The following is a 24,707-nucleotide window of genomic DNA, read 5'->3' as shown; positions in this document are numbered from 1 at the left end:
GTCAGGTCTTCTGGAAGCTGAAGTTTATCAATTTTAAGGGAACTCTTTAAGAAAAAGAATATAAAATTAAGAACAGAAATTTAGGTATGAAAGTGAGTATTTAGAATTTAGAGTGGCATCTTACAAATTCCAAATTTTAAGAAGCTGCAGATACCACAAATATAAAATTTAAAAGAAAACAAATTAACTGCTTGATACACCTCTCAGATACATGCTACTACAGTTTTTGGTTACATTGTGTTTAATCATCTCTTCCAGTGGTATTTCGCAATATCTCTTCAGAGAAAATTTGAAATAACTCGATACTTCCTCTAGAATTGATAACCACAATTTGCAATTTATTCTTCTTTTCCCCTTCTTTCTGGATGCCCTGTGTGGCATGCGGGATCTTAGTTCCCCGACCGGATTGAACCCGTGTCCCCTGCAGCAGAAGTATGGAGTCTTAACCACTGAACTACCGGGGAAGTCCCTAGAATGTTTTAATTTATTCTTGCATAACTTGGAAGCATTTTTTTGGCTTCATAATTAACTCATGTAATTAGTATCATATGACTGTTTTGAGATGCCTCTAAATTTAGGAAAGCCTCTCTATCAAGTTTCTTCTACAGATGAGCTGTAATTTTCAGGGCATTGCAAGATGCCTTAAATATTCTTTACCTTGATGACACTTGTTAACTGTATTGCCAGGGTCCCTCCTAGAGCAAGAAGGCAGGCCTGTACCAGGGAGAAGCCTTGAGATTAAGTTCTATCCACATCATGGTAAAACCACCTTGGCATACCATATATATCCCCCACCTACCTATACATCCTTGAATTCATCCTTGAATTTCCCCAGTCCTTCCAAATAAAGTGTCTGTTTGCTCAGAATACCTAAACCCCTTGATGGCCATGATTCAGCCAGGGCTATTTCATCTGACGTGTATATTTCATTTTCCCATTAAGGTCTCAAGGTAGGCCTAATGTCTGACTACCTGGTGTATGGATTAAACATTCTTTTATTTAAAGAAATTAAATGGGATAACATATAAAGAAGGCCAAAGCATTAGAAAAATGTTGGCTATCACCATTGTTCTCTCTGAACTCCCAGTCTCCCAGCACCCAGGCTATAAAGGAGAAGTGGTCTGTATCAATTGAGGTGGCCTGTTCAGTACAGCATAACACTTAGGGGTCTAGGTACCCAAACCAGACCATCTTGGGTTCAACCCCAGTCTAACCATTTGCTAACTGAGTGGCCTTAGTTAATTTCCCTGATCTCTAGAAGACTTACTATGAGCATTATAAAGTTCACCTGCCTGGAGGTTAAATAATACACATTAAGTACTCAGTGTGGTCCAATGAGAGTAACCAAAGTCATACCATTATCAGGAAACCTGTCCATAAAATCTCTCACATGAAGCTTCCTCAAGACAAAACACCACTGTGGGGGCTTGAGCCACTGTCCCCTACTTCAGCAAAGTTCTGCAGAGTTCAGGACAACCATCAGTCATCCACAAAGCAGCGGGGTGAACTTCCTGCCACAGCTAATGAATCCTCCACTACAATTTACACCTTTCACAGAAAAAGTAGAAAACGTTGATAATATACACCTGACTCCCTAGTTTCCTTCAAAGACACTCATGTTGATTCTGCGAAGCTACCAGTTCCCCAAAATGCACAGTTTTGACAAAAATACCTTGTACGGTATCCTAAGGGCTTTTTATTTCTTTATACTGTACTGATATTCCTGTTTCCTTAAAAAGGCTTGAGAAGGCCACAGATCACTCAAATAAAATATTTACAATAGGAGAAGAAAACATCCAGATAAGCTGCACCGTGCCTCATGTTCCCAAGACCAAGAGGAAACGCAAGCAAGACACTGGGAAATCTTAAAGAAGCTGTGTAAGTGAAATCCTGGCTAGAACAAGTCAAATGAATAAAGCGTAAGTTTCCTGCAGGAAAAGACAAGCCATGAAAAACTGAATTTCCTCAAGGAGATACAATACTATGATTACAGCCAAACTCTTAGCCTTTTCATTAATGAGCAATCTCTTTACTCCAGGGAAAATATGATACAATCCACAACTAATTTTGTACCTAACACCTCAGCAAAGGCATGTGGTTTGTATAGATCCACCCCTGGCATCAGAACACCCAGGGCAGCAGCGTACAAAGGGTGGCCCGCAGATCACAGGTCAGAAGACTGAAAGTTACAGATCACACTAACCAACTGTTCAGCAAAACAGGTTTGATTCTTCTGCCTCAACTGACAAATGCACCTTAGAAAAGTCCAAGTTCAACTCTCAAACTCTTGACCTGCTCAGAATCCAGCCCAGGAAATGGGGAAACTCCGTCCCAGACCCGGCCAACGGTCTACCTTCCTCTTTCCACTGGCTGCTCCGTCTGGCACCAGGAGAGACCATGTAAGCTCCCCAGTTTTCACGTTCACACCCCCTACAGCCCATATATACACAGCTGTGCCTTCGCCACCGCTCGGGCCCACAGACCAGTGGCTACAAAGGCCCACAGGAAGATGGGCCAAAGTTCCACACGAGCTGTACAAGCTGGTCCACAGCCATCCGAGCAGCATATTCTGGGTTGCCAGGCACCTGAAATTGATCTACAAAGGGGAGACTTTGAGGACCTCCCTGGTAGTCCAGTGGTTAAGAATCCAACTTGCAATGCAGGGGATGCGGGTTCGATCCCTGATCAGGGAACTAAGATCCCACATGACATGGAGCAACAAAGCTCACATGCCACAACCACTGAGCCCACGGGCCACAGTTAGGGAGGCTGTGCGCTGCGATGGAAAATCCCATGTGATGCAACGAGGATCCCGCGTGCAGCAACTGAGACTCGAGGCAGCCAACCAAACAAATGAATATTTTTAAAAAATAAAAAGGGGAGACTTTGGACTCACAGCCCCAGGGGTTTCCTCATCCCATGGGCAGGGGCCTGACCAGAGAAGAATAAAAGCAGTGCCCTTTAAATCCCAGGGTAGAGGCTCCAGTTGCCTGTATACTAGCCCTATATTTTAACTAAGCAGAAAAACTTGGTGAGGGGCAAATATCTTATCGGAAAAGAGCAAAAATAAATTTTAAAAAGAGCTGCATAAGATAAAGGGCAGGCAACCTTCCCCAGATACAATCTCACCATCCCACACACTTGCCCCAAGATAAGTCCATTCTAATGAGCTATAGCTTCAGCCCTGAGAACAGACCTAGGAACCCTGAAGAGGCTAAGCAGGAAATCCTAAGTTGACAACAGGCAAGGAGGCAGTTGAGTGCCAAGACTGAAAATGCTGATTACTGCAAGTAAAAGAGAGATCCTTTCGGGAGGCAAAGAATATTAACCACCTACAAGCTTTCCAATGAGTGAGACACCAAAAATCAAGTCATCCCCCTTGGTGATCCTGGATAAATCCTACTATTCCCGCCTGCTCCAGCAGCTGCTGGAGGTCTGTACACAGATGCTGGTCCTACACGCCTGGAATCTAGGGTTGGCAGAGCACATCTTGAGAGACAGTTGGCCCAAGTTCAGCTGCTGTCAGTGGTCAAGGGATGGGTCACCGCAGGGAGTCCCACCACTCAGACGCTATTATTAGGAACGGCCGAGTTTTCCTGGGGAAAGAGACTCTCCCCATCTTGATTTTACTAGTATGATGGCAATCAGGTGACAATCAGGAAGGAGGCAGATCACAGGAGCAAAGCAAATCATGATCTCTGGGGCACTGAATGGATCAGTTCAGTTCAGTTCAGTTGCTCAGTCACGTGCAACTCTTTGCGACCCCAAGAACTGCAGCACACCAGGCCTCCCTGTCCATCACCAATACCCGGAGTCCACCCAAAGCCATGTCCATCGAGTTGGTGATGCCATCCAACCATCTTATCCTCCGTCGTCCCATTCTCCTCCTGCCCTCAATCTTTCCCAGCATCAGGGTCTTTTCAAATGAGTCAGTTCTTCACATGAGGTGGCTAAAGTACTAGAGTTTCAGCTTCAACAGCAGTCCTTCCAATGAACACCCAGGACTGATCTTTTTTAGAATGGAGTAAATTAGACAGTAATGTCAGGCCACTGGCTCAGAGCAGCTTCTCAAATGTTACTTCTCCCTTCTCCTTACTTGTCCTTGAGATGAGCCAGTGTGCCTGCTTGGCTTCCCAAACCCCATAACATGCCAGGCAAGAAGGACCATCATTGTTATCTCACCTTGGTCAGAAGCCACAGGTGCATACAGAGCAAAATATTACAAGGGAAAGAAGGAGTGTGAGACGCATGGTGAGCATTTCTGCTGCTAATGCCTACCTGTTAAATCACTTCTACTAAAAATCATGAGTTATTCTGGAACTCTGTACCAAAGGCCCCAAAGGGCAGGAACCAACAAGGTGACAGGGTTATGTTTCTCTGTGGAAATTGGCTAAATAATGCCATGCTGCAGCCAGGAAGGACATTTCCTCCACACCCTATTTTAAACTGTTTTGGTGGTTTGCATCAGACCTAAATAATAGCGACACTGCTCTTCTGCAGACAGCAGCTGCCCCAGGGCCACACTTCCCTTAGACAGACTCTGCTTCACTGCCTAAAAACCCAAACAGAAGACCCTGATGAAAAAAGAAACTTCAAAGCTAAATGTAGATTTCTGCACTTCATTTTTAATGAAAGTCTCCTTTCGACAATTTTCTAGAAAAAAAAAAAAAAAAAAAAGGAGGGGGGAATGCATTTGTATTTCCAGTATTCACTGGAAACTATCTTTGGGAGAAAGTTTGAAAAAGTTTTGCAATGGCTTTGGATGCCCTACACAAATTCAACTGAACAGCTAAAGAGGCTGGATGAAAACTCGCAGCTTTCCTCCATGTTTGTCAGAAGTTAAATGCAGCTTTTCCAATAGATCATCAAAATAAAAGGACCAATGACACAGTATAAAACAGCAAAATTGCCTATTGAGATCAGAGCCAAACTATTCTCACTAAAAGTAAAGATTTGACCATTCAGACCAAATACCCAATAAGCAGTGACTGCCTGGGTGTGAACACGCTGGCCTGGCCTGCCCTGCCTCCCGGAGGATGAAGGGGAGGCTCAGTGTGGCGTTTCCTGGGTGCTAAGTGGTACGCCAGGTGCTGCTGGAGACCTGGAGACAGAAAAACAAGGAAGGCAAATCCACTGCCTTTGAGACAGTCCCATAGAGAGCCCTGCCTTACTACCCTTACCAGCAAGGCCTGCCCCCTGGAGGGAAGCTTTCGCTCCACCCCAGGCACTGAAAGCAGGTTTGCTTAAGATGACCCTTGAGGTAAGCCTTGAAAGATGACTGTAAATTATCCAAGGCAGCAGGAATTCCAGGGAGCAGCTTGAACAAAAGTGGGGTGGCCCAACCGAGGGCCTGGAACAAGGCAGGCATAGAAAAGCATGGATCAATGAAAAACCTATGTTCAGAGGGACAGTGGAGGGAATGGAAGGCAACACTCAACACTCAACAAAGTGGGCTTCTGACAAAGGGGTCTAGGGTCCATAGTGCTTCCCAGGACCCAGGGTTAAAATATGTATCCTTCTCTGGGTCTCAACACACTCCTATATCTTAGACTCAACAGAGGCAAAGACCAGGCCTGTCTTATTCACTCAAGATGCTGTTTCCAGATCTGAGCCACCTGCCTGGCACCAAATGACATTATAAATACTGTTAAGAAGGAAGAAAGGGTAATGGACATTTTCCGCAACAGCACCAATGAAGTGTCATTCTTAATTGGAAAAATAGGGTTTGAAAATCTTCTTAAGTTGTGTTGATAATGCAAATGGAGACCATGTAGCAGGCATGCTGGTTCTACAGACAGCAGTGTTTCAAGGTGGGGTGCTGCCCTGAAAAAAAGACCAGGCATCCAAAATGTGATGAGCATCTTATACAAACCGCAACTGCTTAAAAATAAGATGTCATTAATGCAAGTGGCCTAGAGGTAAGAAATGTGCTTTCTGGGAACAAAAGCAAATAGACCAAATTCTAGGCCTAGTGGTTTCCAGAACCCTGACAAAATCAGCAGTGATTTGGGAAAAGAAATTTATCTGTACTGACATTTTCATCCACACTGAGTCCTCAACAAGGATATCCTGTTAGGTATTTGAAAAGTAAAAGTTATATTTTTCAGATCTGAAGAGTTTTCAGACATTTAAAGTTGTCCCCCAAAGAGCAATTACTTAATTTGAGGCATTTCGGATAAGTGAGTCTACTAAGTCAAAAACAAAAACTCAGATACCTTTAAGCATATAGCTTAGTGAAGTTTGTCCGTGCACTGAAATCCTTGGCTCACCTGTCAATATCCTAAGCATAAGATGGAATTTTTTTTTACGTAACCCAAAAGAAGGCTATAAAAAAATCTTATTTCTTCCCTAACTATGCATTAAGATATACTGAAAAAATGTCATGACAGGTTACTAATTATGTTAGGAAAATCCTGAAACCACTGACGTCCATGGAAAATTATATACAAGTGGAATTAGGTTGCCTATCTTGATTACAGCTACCTTTGACCTTTAACTATCTTCAAAAATTTAACTTCAAATGAATACCAATTACAAGGGTTAAACCATTTTGTGGCTTTAATTCCATAAAAATATGAAATCTGTGGGTTTTGTAATGCTGTTTAAAAGCCCAAATAAAAAGCCAGTTGGCTTTTAAGCTAATTGTTTAAAAGTGTGTATATAGATGAACTGAGACTGACTCATGAACTACTGGGTCTGGAATTTGCAAATCATAAATCTGATCCTTGTAAACAAACCTGAGCAGAATCAGGGCCCACTAATTTCCTTCTTTCATAAATTGAAACAAAAGTTTTAATCATTTCTAATGTAAACTGAAAACTAAGGGTGCCATTTAAAATATTAGCAAAATATAACTTGGTTTTTTAAGAGTCTGGAGTATAATCAGAGAGTCAAACATTCTGGTACTGCAATGCGAGAAAGCACCCAAGAATAAAACAGTGGACTGTTAGTAAACCGTAGATCTCAAATTTGTGTTAGGATCTTTTTGTTTACAATATTGCTTCTTCCTCGTTCTATTAAAAACTCCCATCTCCATGCCACCTTCAGCATAAAACATCATTCTTGAAAGCTGTCCGTCCGCTTCAAGGACTAGGGAATGTCCCGTGTAGGAACCCCTCCCCATTTCTTCCAGATGAAACCAAGCGTGCTCTGCCTCTGGCCCTTGGTAAACAGAATGTGTCCTCGAGAGGGCAGGGGGCTGTCCGACCCTCCACATTTCATCCCTGCTCCCCGCGGGGCATCTCCAAGTCATCAAAAGCAAGGAGAGAGACACAAGACGATAAAGATGAAGGGAGCTAAAACGATCCAGACCTAACCGCGTCCTTCCGCACACGAGGAGACTGAGGCCCACGACGGTCCAAAGACTCTGGGTCTGTTACCAGATCCCAGATGCATATACTCAGGTCTGCAGCTACGCGTTGCAAAATTTCTAACTGTCGAGGTCTCAGGGGTTGGATACTTTTCATAACAAATCCTTAAGAGCGCAATTTCTGCATTTTCCTCCCCTCAAAACCCTCTAGACATCAAGATCAGGTGGGCAGGGGTATTTAAGATTTTAACCCCTCTGTTTCCACCAAACCACTGCAGAGAGCCTTCAAGCCCGAAGGCGGGGCTGTCCTGCTCCCGGCAACATCTCAGGCACCCAGCACCTAGCAGGCAGTCGGTAAACACTCCGCCTTCCACCTGACAAGCTCCCCCTCTGGCCTCATCCATGCCTACCCCAAGTGGAACCAGACAAGTTTCCTTTGGCAATCGCTCTCTTCCTCGAAACTTTGCTAAAGTTACTCCGGGCCAAGAGGCCGGTCCGGAGGCATGTGACCCTGGGAAGGAGCAGAGAATGGGGGACCCTGCCCTCTCGGGGCGCTGGGCCACCCCAGGCCCGGACCAGGTGTGCCCGCCGCTCACTCCGCGGCCCGCCGCGTCCTGCCTCCGCCGATCACCAACTTCTCAAACTTCCCTTTCCGGGGGTGGGGGCGGCCCGGGACGCAGCGCCCTTCCTGCCCGCACAAAGGGGACCGGGCGCCCCGCGCGCCCCCCGCCGAAGCCACTTTCCTGGCCTTGGGAAAGCAAAGCCCACCCGTCCCAGCACAAGGCACCGGGGCACGGGGACCCAGGCCGCGTCCCGGCTTCGGCCCGCCTCCCAGGCCGACTGTCAAGCGCAGCCCGGCGGGGACCCGGGGACCCCGGCGCCAAGTCCGGGCGGGGAGCCACTCACCCGACTTGGGAACGTGCGGCGGGATCGTGCTGGCGATGCGCGTCCACAGGACGACGTGCAGCGGCCACAGGCCCCCGAGCAGCCCCCGGCCCATGGCAGCCCCCGCCGCTCCGCATAGACCGGCCCGAGCGCGCACGCCGCGCCTCCGCGCCCTCCGCACCCGCGCGGGCGCCCAGCAGCGGTGCGGCCAGATGTGGCGGCGCGGGCCGCGGGGAGGCGGCGGCGGGCGAGGCGCGGGGGGACCCGGCGGCCGAGGGGAGCGGAGCTGGAGGCCGGCCCGGCCGGCGGGTGCGCGCGCGGAGTGTCGTCGGGCCCGGCGTGCGAGTGACTCACGACTTCGCCCGGGCGCCGCGGGGGAAACAGGAAACTCCTCGCCAACAGCTGGGCAGGACCTCTCGCCGCCCGGAGCCTGCTCCGCGGCTCGGCTCCCGGCCCTCGCCCTCTCTCGCAGCTGCCAATCACGGCCCCGGGACCGGCCCCTCCGGGGCTTTGGCAAACTTTCAGCGGCCCCTCGCTGCCCTCCACGTTCCCCGCCCCGAGGACTGCTGAGCAATAAGCGCACAAGTTCCAGAAAGTCACTGAACGCAGGGTGTATGCGCACTCTCCAGAGCACCCCCAGCAAGCATCCTCCCACTTCCCTACATCCCTCTTCGGGCTGCTCCGAAGTGCCTCAGAGCGGGGTTTTCAAACTTCGAGTGGCTACCCAAGAGTAGATGCTGAAATCCGAGTTGTTAGCACAAGCTGTTTTTCCCCTACTAAAGTAGTATTTCCTCATTAGACTTTCGTTTCAATTAATTGTGTTTGCCTACCTTGTCACATTGTAAAATATTTATCTTTACTGCAGGTGGAACACTTCAGTGTACCCACGGACCCCCTGAAAATCGTGTTAAAAGGCGGCTTCTGCTTCAGCATGTCTTAAGAGGCAGCATTTCTGATGAGCTCTTGGGTGATGCCTCCCAGTTGGAATCGACTCTCTCTCTGGCAGTGAGCAGTTACTAATACAACCCATCACGGAGTGATAACTGTAAGGGGAAGTGTTATCTTCAGAATGTATCGGGTAGGGCAGAAAGTGTGAGAGTAACAGTGGCCTGGGGTCAGCTAAGTGCCAGGGTCTGTGATAGGACAGGACCCTGAGCCCCTCCCTGCAAAAGGGGACATGGGTGAGAGCAGAACAGGCTGAACTTCCAACTTCCCCATCTTGGTAAGGTGGCCAGGTTCGCCCCCACACAATCCTGGTGTATATTTGCTTCAAAGTTGAATTTTTAGCAGGCCCTGCTTCTCTTTCCCATGTGTCCTGGTTAGATATGCTCACCCTACTTCTAGCCCTGAAAGATTTAGATTCAGTACAGCCCTCTGGTCAGGAGATCTTCCAGCAGGTTGCACAATAAAACTCTTTTATCTGAGAGAAAGCTTGTTTGCAGAGGCCGGTGGCCAGCGTTACTGGGAATAAAGGCAACTAGCTCTCCCTGGAAACCCAACCCTGCCATCTTCCCTGTCAATCTCAAGAGTTCTTTTGCGTGATCCTGGAATAAACTTAAGTCTTGTCACCACTGCTCCACCCAGCATGGAAGCTGCCTCTGCATGCATCTTTTAGGAAAAGACTACTTCGTAGCTCTAGAATTGAGGATGCAGGAAGTGGGATGAAATCAGCGGGGCTGGGCATCTTCCTTCCCACCAACGGCCTTGCCAAAGCCACTTGAGTGATGGAGGAAAGTTGAGTTCAAAATCCGTTTCTCCTTTTTCCTCCGCAGTCGCCATCCAGGCCACCACCATCCCTTGAGTAGGAGTTTTCCATCCATGCATCCCCAGTCAGGGCCATTCTGGGCCTTTTCACTCCATTTCGCAAATTAGAGTGGAAGTCAATTTTCCAAAAGGCAAACCTGATTGTACCAACCCTTCTATTAAAGTCATTTGAAGACCTCCTGCAGATCTTGAGCTAGAGAGTAGGAAAAAGCTCCTTTAAGGTATCCTGGAGCCCCTTCCTCTCTTGTGACCTTTCCGGGTTTCTCCGCTTCCACTGAGAGCAGCTCTAGATTCCTAGAACTTGCCCAGGGTGTGTTCCTCCCGGCTCCACCAGAGGGACGTGCACTCCCTTTCTTCTGCTTCCTCTGACCTCCCTTCCACCCAGCCTGCTCCTGGTCCTCCTGGGTGAATCCTGACTTCCTTGATGGGCAAGCTTTCCCCGCCCTCCCTTTCATTATAGATTCACTTGGCACCACAGGCCTTTCGTTTTTAGCACTTACTACACCTGCAGTTTTATAATAATCTGTGTCCTTTTTTTTCCTTTCCATTCTCCCAATTCATGTCCAGATTTCTCGAGGACAGGAATTATATATCTTTTCCTCCACTCACTATTGTATACTCAGGACCTAGCACAGAATAGGTGTTTAAGAGACATTTGTTATGTGAATAAATGAATGATGTAATCAAGATGCAGAAGAAAACTGTACTTAATCATCCTATTTAATCACTTGGGACAAGGCATTCTATTACCTAACAAACTGAGATATAAACAAGCTAGATTTTAGCTGAGGATGATGTCATACTATTTCCTTTTCTTACAAATGGAGAAGTATGTGGTTTTGTTTTTTTCTCTTTTTCTAAACCTACTCAAGTTCCTCTGGCCAGTATACACACACTCACTTCCTTACTCCCAGAAACACAGTGAGGCAAATAAATGCCCAATCAATTCCAAAGGCCTTCTTTTCTATATTTATTGCATGCAATGGAACAGATATTCTACATTCTTAGAGGCCAAGTTTAAGGTATCTGAATCCAGGATGGAATATTTAACTGGTGATCTCTGTCATTGTATGCGATTAATACTGATTTTAATTTTGTTTGCCTTTAACATTTCTGGTATCATCCTCAATCCCCTGTGAAACTGAGAGTCTGAATTCAGCATTGCCAAGTGCAGACTCATCTTTCAGAAACCACTGAGGTGAAATCAGAGTCAGGTAAACTCACGTATACTGCAATTTGACAGTCTTACAAATCTGTCCATATGACCTTCCTTTGGGGATTCTCACTGTAAGAACAGCCTGATGCCCTTAAGCCATGGTCCTCACACAGAGTTGCATATTTAACTTAATGTCATCTACTGTGCGTTCACACAAGCAGTTACAATCCAGTTGCAAAAACTAGGCCTTTTACAGATGGGAACAAAAACTAAAAGTATGACTCCTGGCTTGAGAAACAAGGAGGGGGAGTTTCCTCTGGTTGTCTAGTGGCTAAGACTCCGAGCTCTCAGTACCGGGGGCCCAGGTTCAACCCCTGGTCAGGAAGCTAGATCGCACATGCAGCAACTAAGACCAGCACAGCCAAGTAAACAGACAAAGAAATAGAAAGCTGGAGTAACTGTGTTAAAAAAAAAGGAAAACAAGGGGGAAATTTTTATGTTCTGATCAAATTGAAAAACAGTAAAAACCCACTTGAACAAAAGTTACACAGCTTGCGTATTTCATTTTTCCAGCTTTACAAACTCTGAACATACACACAGAAAGCAACTGGACTGATCAAAATGTGGTTACTGCAAGTCTAGCATCTCCCAGCTGTGAGGAGGCAAGAACTTTCCACTCCCCTGAATTTTCTGACATGCAGCTGTTGAGTTACTGGAACTAAAGCAGTGGTCAGGGAAATTCCTCTCCATGCACCTTGGCCATTCTGCATCCTCAGCTCTTACCTCTGGACCAATTTTCCTTCCACTGTGAAGCTGACCCATAGCCCTGAGACGGCAGTGAATGTGTGAGGGACACCAGCCTCTCAGTTCATTCATCCAGGATGCTACCTCCTCCAGCCTAATGCCATCCCTCCTCCCCCAGGGAGAACCCTAGGAACATTTAGTTTATTTAACCTATCAAGCTTTCCTGGTGGCTCAGTGGTAAAAACCTTGTCTGTCTCCCAGTGCAGGAGACTCAGTTCGATCCCTGGGTTGGGAAGATCCCCTGGAGGAGGAAATGGCAACCCACTCCAGTATTCTACCCTGGGAAATCCCATGGACAGAGGAGCCTGGCAGGCTACAGTCCATGGGGTGTCAAAAGAGTCGGACACAACTGAGCAACTAAACAACAATCACCTGTTTTTAAAATGTTCTGTCCCATTTTGACAAGGAGCATATTCATTTATTTAGAGGGATTCTAACCCACCAATTACAAAATCTTTGCAAACACAGATTTTTCTCAGCTGTGAACCCACCTCTGTGCCCTACAGTATTCAGGGCATGTCTGTCCTCACTAAAGAGAAAAACGAGCCTCTTTCTCAACTCCATTTTCATTTCCTTGTTTGCAGTTCTCCAGATACTCACAGAAACTGCAATTCTGCCACATGTTTACAGAAAGCATGAACAGCTTCTTTTGGAGACAATAAAACCTTTTAAAATCACAAAAGTAATATATGTTAATTTTAGGTAGAAAAATTCTGAAATACAGATAAGTCAAAGGCAGAAAATGAAAAGGATCCTTAACCCTGTCACCCAAAGCTAATCCCTTAACTTCTGGAGCACATCCTCACAGTATTACTCTACTTTTCAACTTTCAGGTAAGCACACATAAGCAACTGAGGTTGAGAAAGACTGTATTTGGCCAAGGTTGCAGGGTAGTATGGAGAAGGCGATGGCACCCCACTCCAGTCCTCTTGCCTGGAAACTCCCATGGACAGAGGAGCCTGGTAGGCTGCAGTCCACGGGGTCACAAAGAGTCAGACACGACTGAGCGGCTTCCCTTTCACTTTTCACTTTCATGCATTGGAGGAGGAAATGGCAACCCACTCCACTGTTCTTGCCTGGAGAATCCCAGGGGCGGGGGAGCCTGGTGGGCTGCCGTCTATGGGGTCGCACAGAGTCGGACACGACTGAAGCGACTGAGCAGCAGCAGCAGCAGAGCAGTAAGGACCAGAGCCCGGCTGCGAAAGAGGCCTGTGCAGCTCTGGGGTCTCCACTCTAGGCTAAGCTGGTCAGGTGGTTGATCTACCTGTGCCCTGTATTCTGAGAAGACCCTGGAATGATCAGCGCCACCCTTGGTGTTGCTTCCTTGTCTCTTTCTCACTAATCAGCCACTGCAGCCCCCGCCCCCTGTCTGGTGGAAACTCCGATTGGCTCACACCTTGGTCGCCAACACACCCAGTAGGCACAGTTCAGTCGGAACCTTGTCTAACGCTGTAGATGCTTGCACATCATCCCCTTCCTTTCCTGCTGGGCTGCTTCTGAATCCCCTTGGTACTGACTGAGTTGTATCCCCAGCATTCACAGGTTGAAGCCCTACCCTACAACATGACTGTCTCTGAGGGAAGGATCCCGACCCCCTGTGACTGACGTCCTCAGAAGGAGAGGATGTTGCTGTGAATACACAGACAGAAAGCCATGTGCACTTACAGTGAGAAGGAGGCTGCCTGGGAGCCAAGACGGCAGGCCTCAGCAGAAACCAAACCTGCCAGCACCCTGACTTTGGACTTCCAGCCTCTCGAACTGTGAGACATAGATTTCTGTTGGGTAAGCCATGGAGTCTGCGGTATTTTGCTATGGCAGCCCTAACAAACTAGTCCACCCCACCTTCTGCCTGCTTCTCCAGCTGCTCCTTCTCAGTGTCTTCACAGGCTTGTTTCCATCATTGGTCAGTGCTGGTTCTTACTACGTGTGTTCCCCGCCCCTCCTCTCGTTCCTTCCGTGGAACACAGCTATTTCTATGACTTTACTAATCTATGATTTCCAAATCTAATTATCAGGCTCTGGTTTCTCATATGAGCTACAATTATTCCCACTGCCTACTCGACTCTTTTCACGGGTGTTCCACTGGTACCACATGCTCATTATTCTAAAGTTGGGCTCCAGAATATCTTTCCTGTGGTACATTTCCAATATGAAGAAAAGGCTCTATCTTTCATGGGTAACGCAAGCCAGAAACATAAAAATCAGCCAAGAGTTGGCCTCTATTTTACCCCCCAGAACCAACAGGGAATTGGGATCTTTTTATTTTCTAAATATTGGGTCTGTTCTGCTCTCACCCTCAACACTGGCGGCATTTTAGTTCCATCTCTCATTACTTCATAGAGTCTTCTGTCCGTTTCCTAATCTTTTCACCTCTTCAGCCTCACCCATTCTACTGCATTCTTCACTGCTACCAAACTGTTCCCCCCCGAAATCACAACAACAACAATCACATTTAGAATTATCCAGTGGCTTCCTCTTGCCTTCAGGGTAGAATGTCAGCCTACTGTCCCTCCATTTACTCGACCAGCATTTGGTTCTCTACTGGGACCCAAATACTCTTTAAGCACTAAAGATATGAGGACTCAGAAAATGGAATCCTAGCTTTAGTTGAAGGGCATTAGGCTGTCTTTGTGATCTAATGTGAAACATATATAAGTAAACACACAATGTTAATAACTCTGATAAGATGATTAGCACAGTGGTGATGAGCTCCGAGCACCATGGGAGCAGACAGGCAACAGAGGCCTTTAATCTAGCTTAAGAGTAAGAGAAGGCCCAGGGGAAGAAATGCCTTTTGAGCTGAATCTTGAAGGATGGTCAGGTGAAGGCATAAGGAAAGATGTTATGGGTACACGGAATGGCAGCCTGAAGACAAGATGTGTGACCTCAGAGTGCATAAGGACAGGCAAAGATTTCAGAATGCCTAGATTATAAATATGAGGGGATTTTAGATGGAATGTTTTGGCCCCAATTCTACACACCTCCCGCAATTTATGCTCTTTGCCTTGGATCTGGATGGCTCTTCTCACTAGAGGCAAAGAGTTCTTAAAGTCAAACACTGGCCTGAGGCTTGTTATGTGGCTGGTAGATGGTAAATATCTAATGTGACTATTACAGTGTTATCTGAAGTTATATACAATTACGTAACTGTTCTACAATGTTGGTTGTAGTATATAAGCTGTATATAAGCAGTTATAGAACGTGGCCAACACTGTTGCTTGTATAAAATCTATTCTCCCTTTTCCATACTGCTCTCAGAAATCCAAGTTTGATTAGGATGTGACTTTAACTACAACTTAGGGAACAGACTCATCCTTTTTAACGGTAGATATGATCCAATTTCGCACAAAGACATGTAACAAGAAATCTGATTGGAGCTTGTGAGAAAGATTTTTTTTCTTTATGTGACTACGAGGAAGCGCCCAAGGAAAGCCACATGCTCCTCACCACTTCCGTCTCCCACCTCTGGACCTGAGGAGGAGAGACTGACACAGAGGTGATGCCATGACCTTTCAGCAATGAGAGGGATGCCAAAGGTATCACAGCAGAACCAGCGACTCAATACGGCCTCCATATGGATGTTACCTGACAGGAAGCCAAGCCCTCAGAATTGGCTGTGACTCCTCCCTCCCCTCGCTGGACTCACACGTTGCTTCCTGCATCCAGAGGTAAGATGGCGTCTATATTCTATTTTCCCTCTCCCTTAAAGGGCTGGCTTTGTATCTTTCTTTCACCAACAGAATATGATGGAAATGACACACCACCAGTTCAAGGACTAGTCTCAAAGAGGGACTTCCTCTCTCAGAAATGAGTTACCAGGTTAAGAAGTCTACATACCCGGAGACTGTCATGCTCTGAGGAAGCCCAAGCTAGTCACGTGAGACCACATGGAGAAAGAGGCCCCCAGCCAGGCACCAGCTATCCCAGCAGCCCGGCTGAAGCACCAGACATGTGAGTAATGAAGCTATCTTGAACGTTCCAGCCCCAGAAAATGCACAGGGAAGAGGCTCAGTGAGTTCAATCCAGATGGCAGAATCACGAGACATAATAAACTGATATTGTATAAGTCATTAGTTCCAGACAAAACCATTCCTAACTAATACCAGAGAAGTTCACTGATCATAAGGAAAGAGGAAGATGCTCTAGTCACCATATGGCTATTAATCTGTGTACCAAATATGAATCCTATCAACTATGAATTAAGAACTGTAGAATTTCTCCAACTATCTTGTGAATTACACAATTATATTTATGTATTTGTTCTCATAAATACATATGAACATGTATTTGTATGTTTATTATACGTAGCAGACATGTAAATGTACAAAATTTTGAGAGTTTTATTTTAGTTCTCCATTTTCACACATTAATAAGGCATTTCACAGCCCCAAAGGGGGGACTTCCCTGATGGTCCAGTGGCTAGGACTCCATGCTCCCAACGCAGGGGACCCAGGTTTTATCTCTGGTTGGAGAGCTGGATCCCACATGCCCCAAATAAAAGATTTCACATGCCACAACTGAGACCCGGAGCAGACAATAAAAATAAGTATTAGGTTTCGTGGTCCAGGCGCAGGTTGGTAAAAGAATTTCCAGACATGAGACTGAATGAGAGGGAAATAAAGCTTATTAGAGTGGGAGACGCTGTTAGAACAGTGGGCCAGCTCAAGGGAGAACCGACATTGAATGGGGGTTCCTCATCCAGGGTACAAGGCGTGGGACAGAGGTCTTGCGGGTCCTTTGCTTATTGGATGAGGCAGGTATACTGAGTGGGCAGAAGAGTAAGGCAAATATCTCCTCCCTATGGGGTAGGAGGGGAGACAGGTTACATGGTTCCATTAATAGTTACAACATGGGGGAGGGAAGGACGAGAAGGGTCTGGTTTTTCCATTCCTGCATTCCAAAATGCAGGAACAAGAGATGCTCCTCTTGTTCCAAAAACCTCCTTGGTTTAATCTGCTCTTTCATCCTTGGGTCACCACATGCCCCTTTTGATACCCTGCTCATCTCTAACTATCTACTAATTTCCCTTCTCAGGCATTTGGGAACCCAGTCTCAAAGGAAAAGGGGGCGATGACCGCTCTGGCTTCTTTAGGCTGTGCTGGGGCACCGTGGGGCTCTGGGTTCCCTTTGCCTGTTCTCTGTCAGGATGCATTTACAGAGGCAGATGAGAGTCCATGGAATGATAAAGTGGCTTGTTTCAGCATTGTCTGGGTCTTGGCCAGGGAATATCAAACTATCACTTGGAGATTTGTTGTATTCTAGAAGAAACAAACTTAACAAGAAAGTTAAAGATATTTGTCCCAAAGAATAATAGAAACAGAAAAGCTGCTCAGGGGCTAGCCAGGAGAACCAGGGCCAGACCTTGGTTTGTGACATTAGTGTTTTCTAGGTACGAGAAGACGCAAGGATTTGGGCTCATAAAATCTTTACCTGAAAACATCTGACTATGTGAAGGCTGGTTCTTCTGGGTTTTTCCCAGAGGTTGTGTCCGACTCTCTGTGACCCCAGAGAGGGCAGCCGACCAGGCTCCCCCGTCTCTGGGATTCTCCAGACAAGAACACTGAAGTGGGTTGCCATTTCCTTCTCCATTCCCAGAGCACAGGGTGCCTTATTTCTTATCTCCACCCTGAGCTCCTTTCAGGGGGTGTTGAAGGTCAGCAGCTTGCAGTGGTCATGATGTAATCTTTGTAGAGGCAGCTGGCGAGTGCCCACTTCCAGTCCCTTCCTAGCCCCATATTTGACCATGCTTTGGGGGTATTTCCTGGCCGCTGTGTCCTGTGGGGCTGGGAAGGCTCATTCCCAGGTTTAACGAAGATTCCATTGACAAGCCACTCTGTGTGCTGTTATTGGGCCAGGCATTGCGAGTAGCAAAAGTCTCTGGACCATACCTGTTTTACTGGCCTCTTGGTCCAGGAAAACATTCCCTCTTGTCGCTTCTTCCCATATCTAGAGTTATATTATTACAATCATTGATCTCATGTGGATGCATATCAGCCTTTTATCACAGGCTCAGGCACACATTTGGTAACATAAGAAACAATCTTCTGAAACAAGTGACATAGAAAATAGTATAGCGAGCAGTTATTAGTAAGGTCACGAGCAAGATTTTAAGTCAAGAACCTTCATTAGGTAGAGCCCAGTATACCCCAGGTCATCTGACTTCACTTGTTAAATGCCTATAGCCTGCTGTGAATCTCCTGGGTGTACATCATGAAGCATCTGATCTTTATCTGAAGATTGGTAACTATCTCAGAAATGAGTCTTAGTAAACACTAGACCTTAATTAACAAAACTATAAACTTAGTTTAACAATGAACAACACTTAATACAGTGAAACATGATTTTTTTCATCATGAGGGCATTAACCCGGTAGCCAGGGAAGGCTTTAACCCATCAAATAAAAATGAGCTTTGTCAGGGAGCCGGGAAAAGCCAAGTGGCTGTCTTGGATTTCCCATAGCCCTGACGCTTTGATTCACAGCTATTGTTCACCCATTTTTAATTCCCCCATTTAGGAGTAGACTGCTGCCATGTTTTAAGGACATTAGGATAGCAAAAGTTTAACCGTGAGGGCTTATTTTTTGTAGAAGCAGAAAGAGCTTTGTCTACTTGTACCGTAATCTTAAATAATGCTTCTTTACTTTACCAAAGTAACAAAAGATTTAAAAAACAAATATAAATCACTTAAAGGCAAAGAAATTCATAATCTGTTATTGAAAGCTGCATTCTAAGAAAACTTTGTTCTCTTAACATAGAGAGTAGACTAAATTACAGTCTGTTACCAGTTTACCAGATAACAAACAAGCAAAATTTGTTTATTGGTTAATCTCAGAAAAGTCTTTTCCATAAATCTTGAAGTATCAGTATTCTTGCAAAGGCATCAGAGTGAAACCATATAGGGCTTCCCTCGTAGCTCAGCTGGTAGGAAGGAAGATCTTCCTCAGCTGCGTCAGGAAGATACCCTGGAGAAGGGATAGGCTACCCACTCCAGTATTCCTGGGCTTCCCTTGTGGCTCAGCTGATAAAGAATCTGCCCGCAATGCGGGAGAGCTGGGTTCAATCCTTGGGTTGGGAAGATCCTCTGGAGAAGGGAAAAGCTACCCACTCCAGTATTCCTGGGCTTCCCTGTGGCTCAGCTGGTAAAGAATCTGCCTGCAATGCGGGAGAGCTGGGTTCAATCCTTGGGTTGGGAAGATCCCCTGGAGATGAGAAAGCTACCCACTCCAGTATTCCGGCCTGGAGAATTCCATTGACTATATAGTCCATGGGGTCGCCAGAGAGAGTAGACTAAATTACAGTCTGTTACCAGTTTATCAGATAACAAACAAGCAAAATTTGTTTATTGGTTAATCTCAGAAAAGTCTTTTCCATAAATCTTGAAGTAGCAGTATTCTTACAAAGGCATCAGAGTGAAACCATATAAGACAAGTTTAAAATCTGATTAAATTGCAATTGCCCAAGTAGCCTGGTCATTGCTGTGATATGTAATACTTTAATATGATAACTAGAATTATAATGACCACATTTTATTAGGGCATATAAGATCTATATGAATTCCACATAATTTCAGAATATCTTTATTTAGTAACATCAACCATACAGTATAACCTGAGATTTATCACCCCTTCAACAGTACTTCCCATTTAATTTAACATGTCCAATGAACCCAGGTAGTTTAATAGCTCTTTGGGATGTCTCAGGGGCCCTCTGAAGCATCCCAAAGTCAGCCAGAAGTCAAGTTATCTAGGAAGCTTTGTCAATAAATAGCAAAAGGGTTTATAACACTCAGTCAGATAGAATCATATAGATCACTGTGAAAGTATATATCCACTTAGCCAAAGTAACAAAGAAGATTTCAAAGGTAAACAGAATAGATCACTTCAGAGGTAAAGAAACTTAAAATCTATTATCAAAGGAAGTTCAACATCTCAAGAAAACTTGTATTTATGTGCAAAACTCTTGCCTTGGGGTCCACTTTCCATAAGATCTTACCACTTTCTGCACCCATTACTCTGTTCTCCCATCCTGAAACAGCCACCTGTTCCCTTCATAAAATGTAATTCCATTCCTCATACCTTCTTTACTGAAAACACACATCCTACTTTCCTTAAGCAACCAAGAACTGACCTTTATATTAGCGTTCTATAGATTGGTGAACATAAATACCAGTGATAATTTCTTTAAAAAAGTTCTAGAGAACATCTCAGGATGCCATCAAACAGTATTCATTAATAGTCCACAATCTCTAGTTTCTCTGTAAGAGGAAGTTAGTGTTACCGCCAAGTGAAGATTTTGAACAGGGGAGGGGATGATCAAAGACAATTTTATAAGATTTTCAAATTAGTGACTGGGACGACTGAAAGATGCATCTGAGGGCTTAAGACTCTTGTCAGGGAAAGCAGTGTGAAATAACAACTCTTACTAGAGTCACGATCAGCAGTGGAAGGAAATAATATTTAACTTATAATAAACCTAGGCACAATGAAAACATGCTTAATGTTAATAACTCTTAGACATAGCTATATTAGATTAGCAAAACAAACATTAGTACTAGATATTTAATATTGAATATTTTCCAGTTCACATGAATCTGACATTCTCTAGGTAAATTTCTCTTGTATTTAGAATTGTCTGATTTGTAAGCATTTATTTTTCTTTAGGCCGATTAAATTAGAACTCATTTACAACTTCAGCAATATTATTTTAAAAAGACATACATTAAGACATACATAAATCCAGACAGACAGATGGAGATCTCATAGTTTTCCACTTGATATTTAAAATATCTCTTTGATACCACCCCCGTCTCCCCCCCATCTTTTTTTTTTTTTTTTTTTTGAAGTTCTAATTTGCCCAAGGCTGAGGTCTCAGGCAAAGTGAGCTGTGCATTTCAGGGACGCAGAAAGGGTTAACTTCAAGCTTTTCCCTAGGCAGGCTTTTTAACAAGCTAGCTGTTTTTAATTGCATATGCAAAAAGAACAGGTTTTGAGTTTCCAAGAAAAGAATTTCATTTTAACCAGTTTTCTCCAGAGTCTAAAGAATATAACGGCCATCCTGTGTCAAAAAGTCATCTTTCCTTTCTGTAGTCACCTAAATTATAGACCAAATAGTGCTCAAATTAGCTCTGATATCAGGGGCAGATCAGCTTATAAAAATCTTGGATTGTCCCTTTGGTGAGAAGTGAGGTCTTTGTCCCATCAGAAGAATCTGAAGGGTTAAGGGGATTTGCAGGAGTGAGGGAAGCTGGGTCCTTCCCCTCCCTGAGAAACAGGAGTAGTTGGAAGGGAATTCTTTAGGATGTTCAGGAGTGGGAAAAGCTTGGTTCCCTCCCAACTGAGAGATAAGTATAGTTAGAAGGGGATTCTTCAGGATGTTAGGAGAGCTTTTGATCCTTCAGGCTTTTGAATATAGGACAAAGACCTGGACCAAAGGGAACCTCCGAATCCTTTCCTAGAGAGCATGTGGATGTGAAAAGGAAATCCGATGGGGAGAGACAGAGGGGCCAGGAGATAGGCAGGCAACTGAAAGACATGAGGCATGAGTCCCTCAAATCCGGATTCTGACTGAGGGCTGTGATGGACTGAACGTAAGGAAATTCTGAGTCCTTTCCCTGCTTTTGGCAAAAGCTAGCGTGCCATTCAGAGGCCATTTTTGGGGGGTCCCCAGTTTGTATTGGGGCCAGGCCTTTTGCAGGGTCAAAATTTTCCAGTTTCTGAGAATGTAGCCACGGGGTGAGTCTGAGAGAGGCTCCCAGGACGTACCAGAACCCAGTCTTAGCCCACCACCATAGAATGGGGCCACCGAGAGTCACCGGCTGACAGAAAGGCGTCCCTTTTGTCCCAGTCATCTCTCCATGCGACTAATGGCACAAAGATGGCCGACCCTCCCAACAGTCGCGTCCGACAGCGAGAGGTGACCCCTGAGAACCGTGTGGCTAGGGCACCATATGACCCAGGCAGAGAAAGACAGATTCCTGGGAGCAACAGGGAGCAACATTTGGAGATTCCCTGAAATGTGGAGGGCACTCTTGGGATGGCTCAGAGGCAACAGCTACGCTCCTGTAAATCAATCTGGACTGAAAAGGGAAAGAAGTGAAAGTGACAGAGAAGAAGGCTGAGGAATCTGCCTCACAATCCTATGGGGAGGTGGTGGCCAGGGAATGAAGGTCTCTGTTTTGCTTCAACCACTATGTGCCTGACACGGTGCATGGAAGTTATCTTGCTGGGGGCGGATGCCCTTGGGGTCTGATCTGTTCTGCGTCCCCGTTATCCTCACACGTGAGTCTTCATGTGGCTGTTGCTGCTGCTGCTGCTAAGTCGCTTCAGTCGTGTCCGACTCTGTGCGACCCCATAGACGGCAGCCCACTAGGCTCCTCTGTCCCTGGGATTCTCCAGGCAAGAACACTGGAGTAGGTTGCCATTGCCTTCTCCAATGCATGAAAGTGAAAAGTGAAAGTGAAGTCGCTCCGTCGTATCTGACTCTTAGCGACCCCATGGACTGCAGCCTACCAGTCTCTTCTGTCCATGGGATTTTCCAGGCAAGAGTACTGGAGTGGGGTGCCATTGCCTTCTCCCTTCATGTGTCAGGCGCCCTAATGGCTTTTAAGTGGCTGACCCGTGCCCACACAATGAGGACTTGCTTAGCCTAGTCCTCAGTTGAAAAGAGACTAAGGAGAGGCCCTTGTTCCGGCACCCTCACCAGCAGCTACTGGGCTCAGTGAGCAGTGGGTCTTTGGAGCACACCAGAGGGTGACTCCAGCCAGAGTTCCTCAGCTGCTTCCACAGCACTTGCCTGTTCACAGAGGGTCCCTATGAGGAAGGAGAAGTGGGGAGGTGGAGAAGAGACCCCAAGGTTCCCCCCATGAGGAAGAAGTGAGGAGATGGGGAAGAGACTCCAAGGTTCCCCTCCGGGCCACCAAAAATGTCTGGGCGTGGCTTGGAAAAGAATTTCTAGATGGGAGACAAAATGAGAGGGAAATCAAGTTTATTAGAGTAGGAGATGCTGTTAAACAGTGGGCCAGCTCAAGAGAGGACCAACGTTGAGTGGGGGTCCTTAGTCCACTTTTATACCCAGGGTATAAAGAGTGGGATGGGGGTCTTGCTGATTGGATGAGGCATGTATACTGGGTAGGGGAAGAGTAGGGCAAATACCTTTTCCCTCTGGGGTAGGAGGGGAGACAGGTTACACTGTTCCATCAGTAGGTACAATATGGGGAAGGAAGGATGATAAGGATCTGGTTTTTCCATTCCTGCATTCCAAGACCCTCCTCGGTTCAATCTGCTCTTTCATCCTTGGGTCACCCCATTAAGGGAAAAAGGGGTCCCCCAAGAGGGACCCAGGACTACTTGATCTCCAGGAGATCCTATTTTCCATGTCAGACTAAGAGTGTATTTTATACTCAAGATGATGATAGACACTGAAGGAGATTTTGAACAGGGGAGGGAGATGATCAAAGACAATTATATAAGATTTTCAAATTAGTGACTGGGACAACTGAAAGATGCATCTGCTGAGGGCCAGGGAAAGCAGTGTGAAATAACAACTCTTACTAGAGTCACGATCAGGAGTGGAAGGGAATCCTAGAGAGGAAACGTAACCAAGAGCTCAGTTTGGAAGGAACTGGTGTCTGAATTGATTCGGATAAACCACAGGGATTTCTTGTGGAAGCAGCTCCCAAGCACCCTACACTTAATAATAACTACAACCAACACGTGTTGCCCGCACATGTCCCTATGTGACGTGTGCTCGCCTCACAGGTGGCGATGCTGAGCCACAGGGAGACCAAGTAATGGCAGCCAGAATTCCAGTCCAGCCAGAGGGCTGCCGAGCCCAGGCTCTCGGCAGCCTTGTCACCTACTGCCACCACGCCAGCCCCTCCTGGGCTCCCCGCCAGACTGAGACATTCTTAAGGCAGGGACTGTCTTTTTCAGATCTTTAGCTTCTTTTGCCTGATCCATATTTGTTGCTCAATAAATACTGTGAAGGAGAGGCTGATTCAATGGATAAACTCCGTACCACGTAACACTCGAGAACTGAGACTCTGCACATGGTGACATTTCAGAACTAGAACCTATGGTGCCCCTGATGCCTGAAGATAAAATGAGATGAGAAATGCTCGTCAAGAGATCTGAACACCAGCGTAAGCTTCCTTTTCAAATGCTGAGAAATGCTTCCCAAAGTGAAAATAGTACAAAAGAGGATAGATTTCACCCAGGGGAGAAGATTTATGTGTTTGACAATTATGTTAACCAATTCTGTCTAACAATCTTTTTGTCTAACAATACAGCAGTCTTTGGTATCCACAGGGAATTGGCTCCTGGAGCCTCTCAGATACAAAATCCTCAGATGCTCAAGACCCTTACATAATACTGCTAAATATTTGCTTATAACCTATGCACATCCTCCCTTAAGATATAATTTAAATCTTATTTCAATTACTTACAATACCTAATACAATGTAAATACTATGTAAATGGTTGTAAATACAATGTAAATGCTATGTAAATAGTTGCTGGTAGATTAGGAAAATTCAAGTTTCGCTTTTTAAACTTTCAGGAATTTTGTATATCAAGCCTTTTTCATCTGTGCTTGGTTGAAATGCATAGATTTGGAACCTGTGGATACAGAGTTGATTATATTTACTTTCTAAGAAATGCTAGATAACTTCCCTCTCATTTTGACATCATTTTCCAAGCTTGAAAATCATTCAATTGAATAGTTATTAGTTATATTACAGGACTTGAAAGTTAAAAACTTAAACATAAGTTATGACTTTACAACCAACTGTTCT

At 45.5% G+C, this 24,707-nt stretch overlaps 1 protein-coding gene across 2 annotated transcripts in view; it reads right to left on the bottom strand.

Annotated features, from left to right (window-relative positions):
• TGFBR2 (transforming growth factor beta receptor 2) overlaps positions 1-8,548 on the bottom strand; it is an 88,984-nt gene extending 80,436 nt beyond the window's left edge. For both annotated transcript variants that reach the window (XM_027957940.2, XM_012099309.4), the window contains exon 1: positions 8,216-8,548. In XM_027957940.2, coding sequence (XP_027813741.1) covers positions 8,216-8,309 — 94 coding nt within the window. In that variant the 5' untranslated portion in view covers positions 8,310-8,548. The remainder of the gene's footprint in view (positions 1-8,215) is intronic.
• Positions 8,549-24,707: the final 16,159 nt, after the last annotated feature.

Source organism: Ovis aries, chromosome 19 (genome assembly GCF_016772045.2).
Source record: "Ovis aries strain OAR_USU_Benz2616 breed Rambouillet chromosome 19, ARS-UI_Ramb_v3.0, whole genome shotgun sequence".
NCBI lineage: Eukaryota > Metazoa > Chordata > Mammalia > Artiodactyla > Bovidae > Ovis > Ovis aries.
The sequence above is the reverse complement of the archived record's forward strand: the minus strand, read 5'-3'. Positions and strand labels throughout refer to the sequence as shown.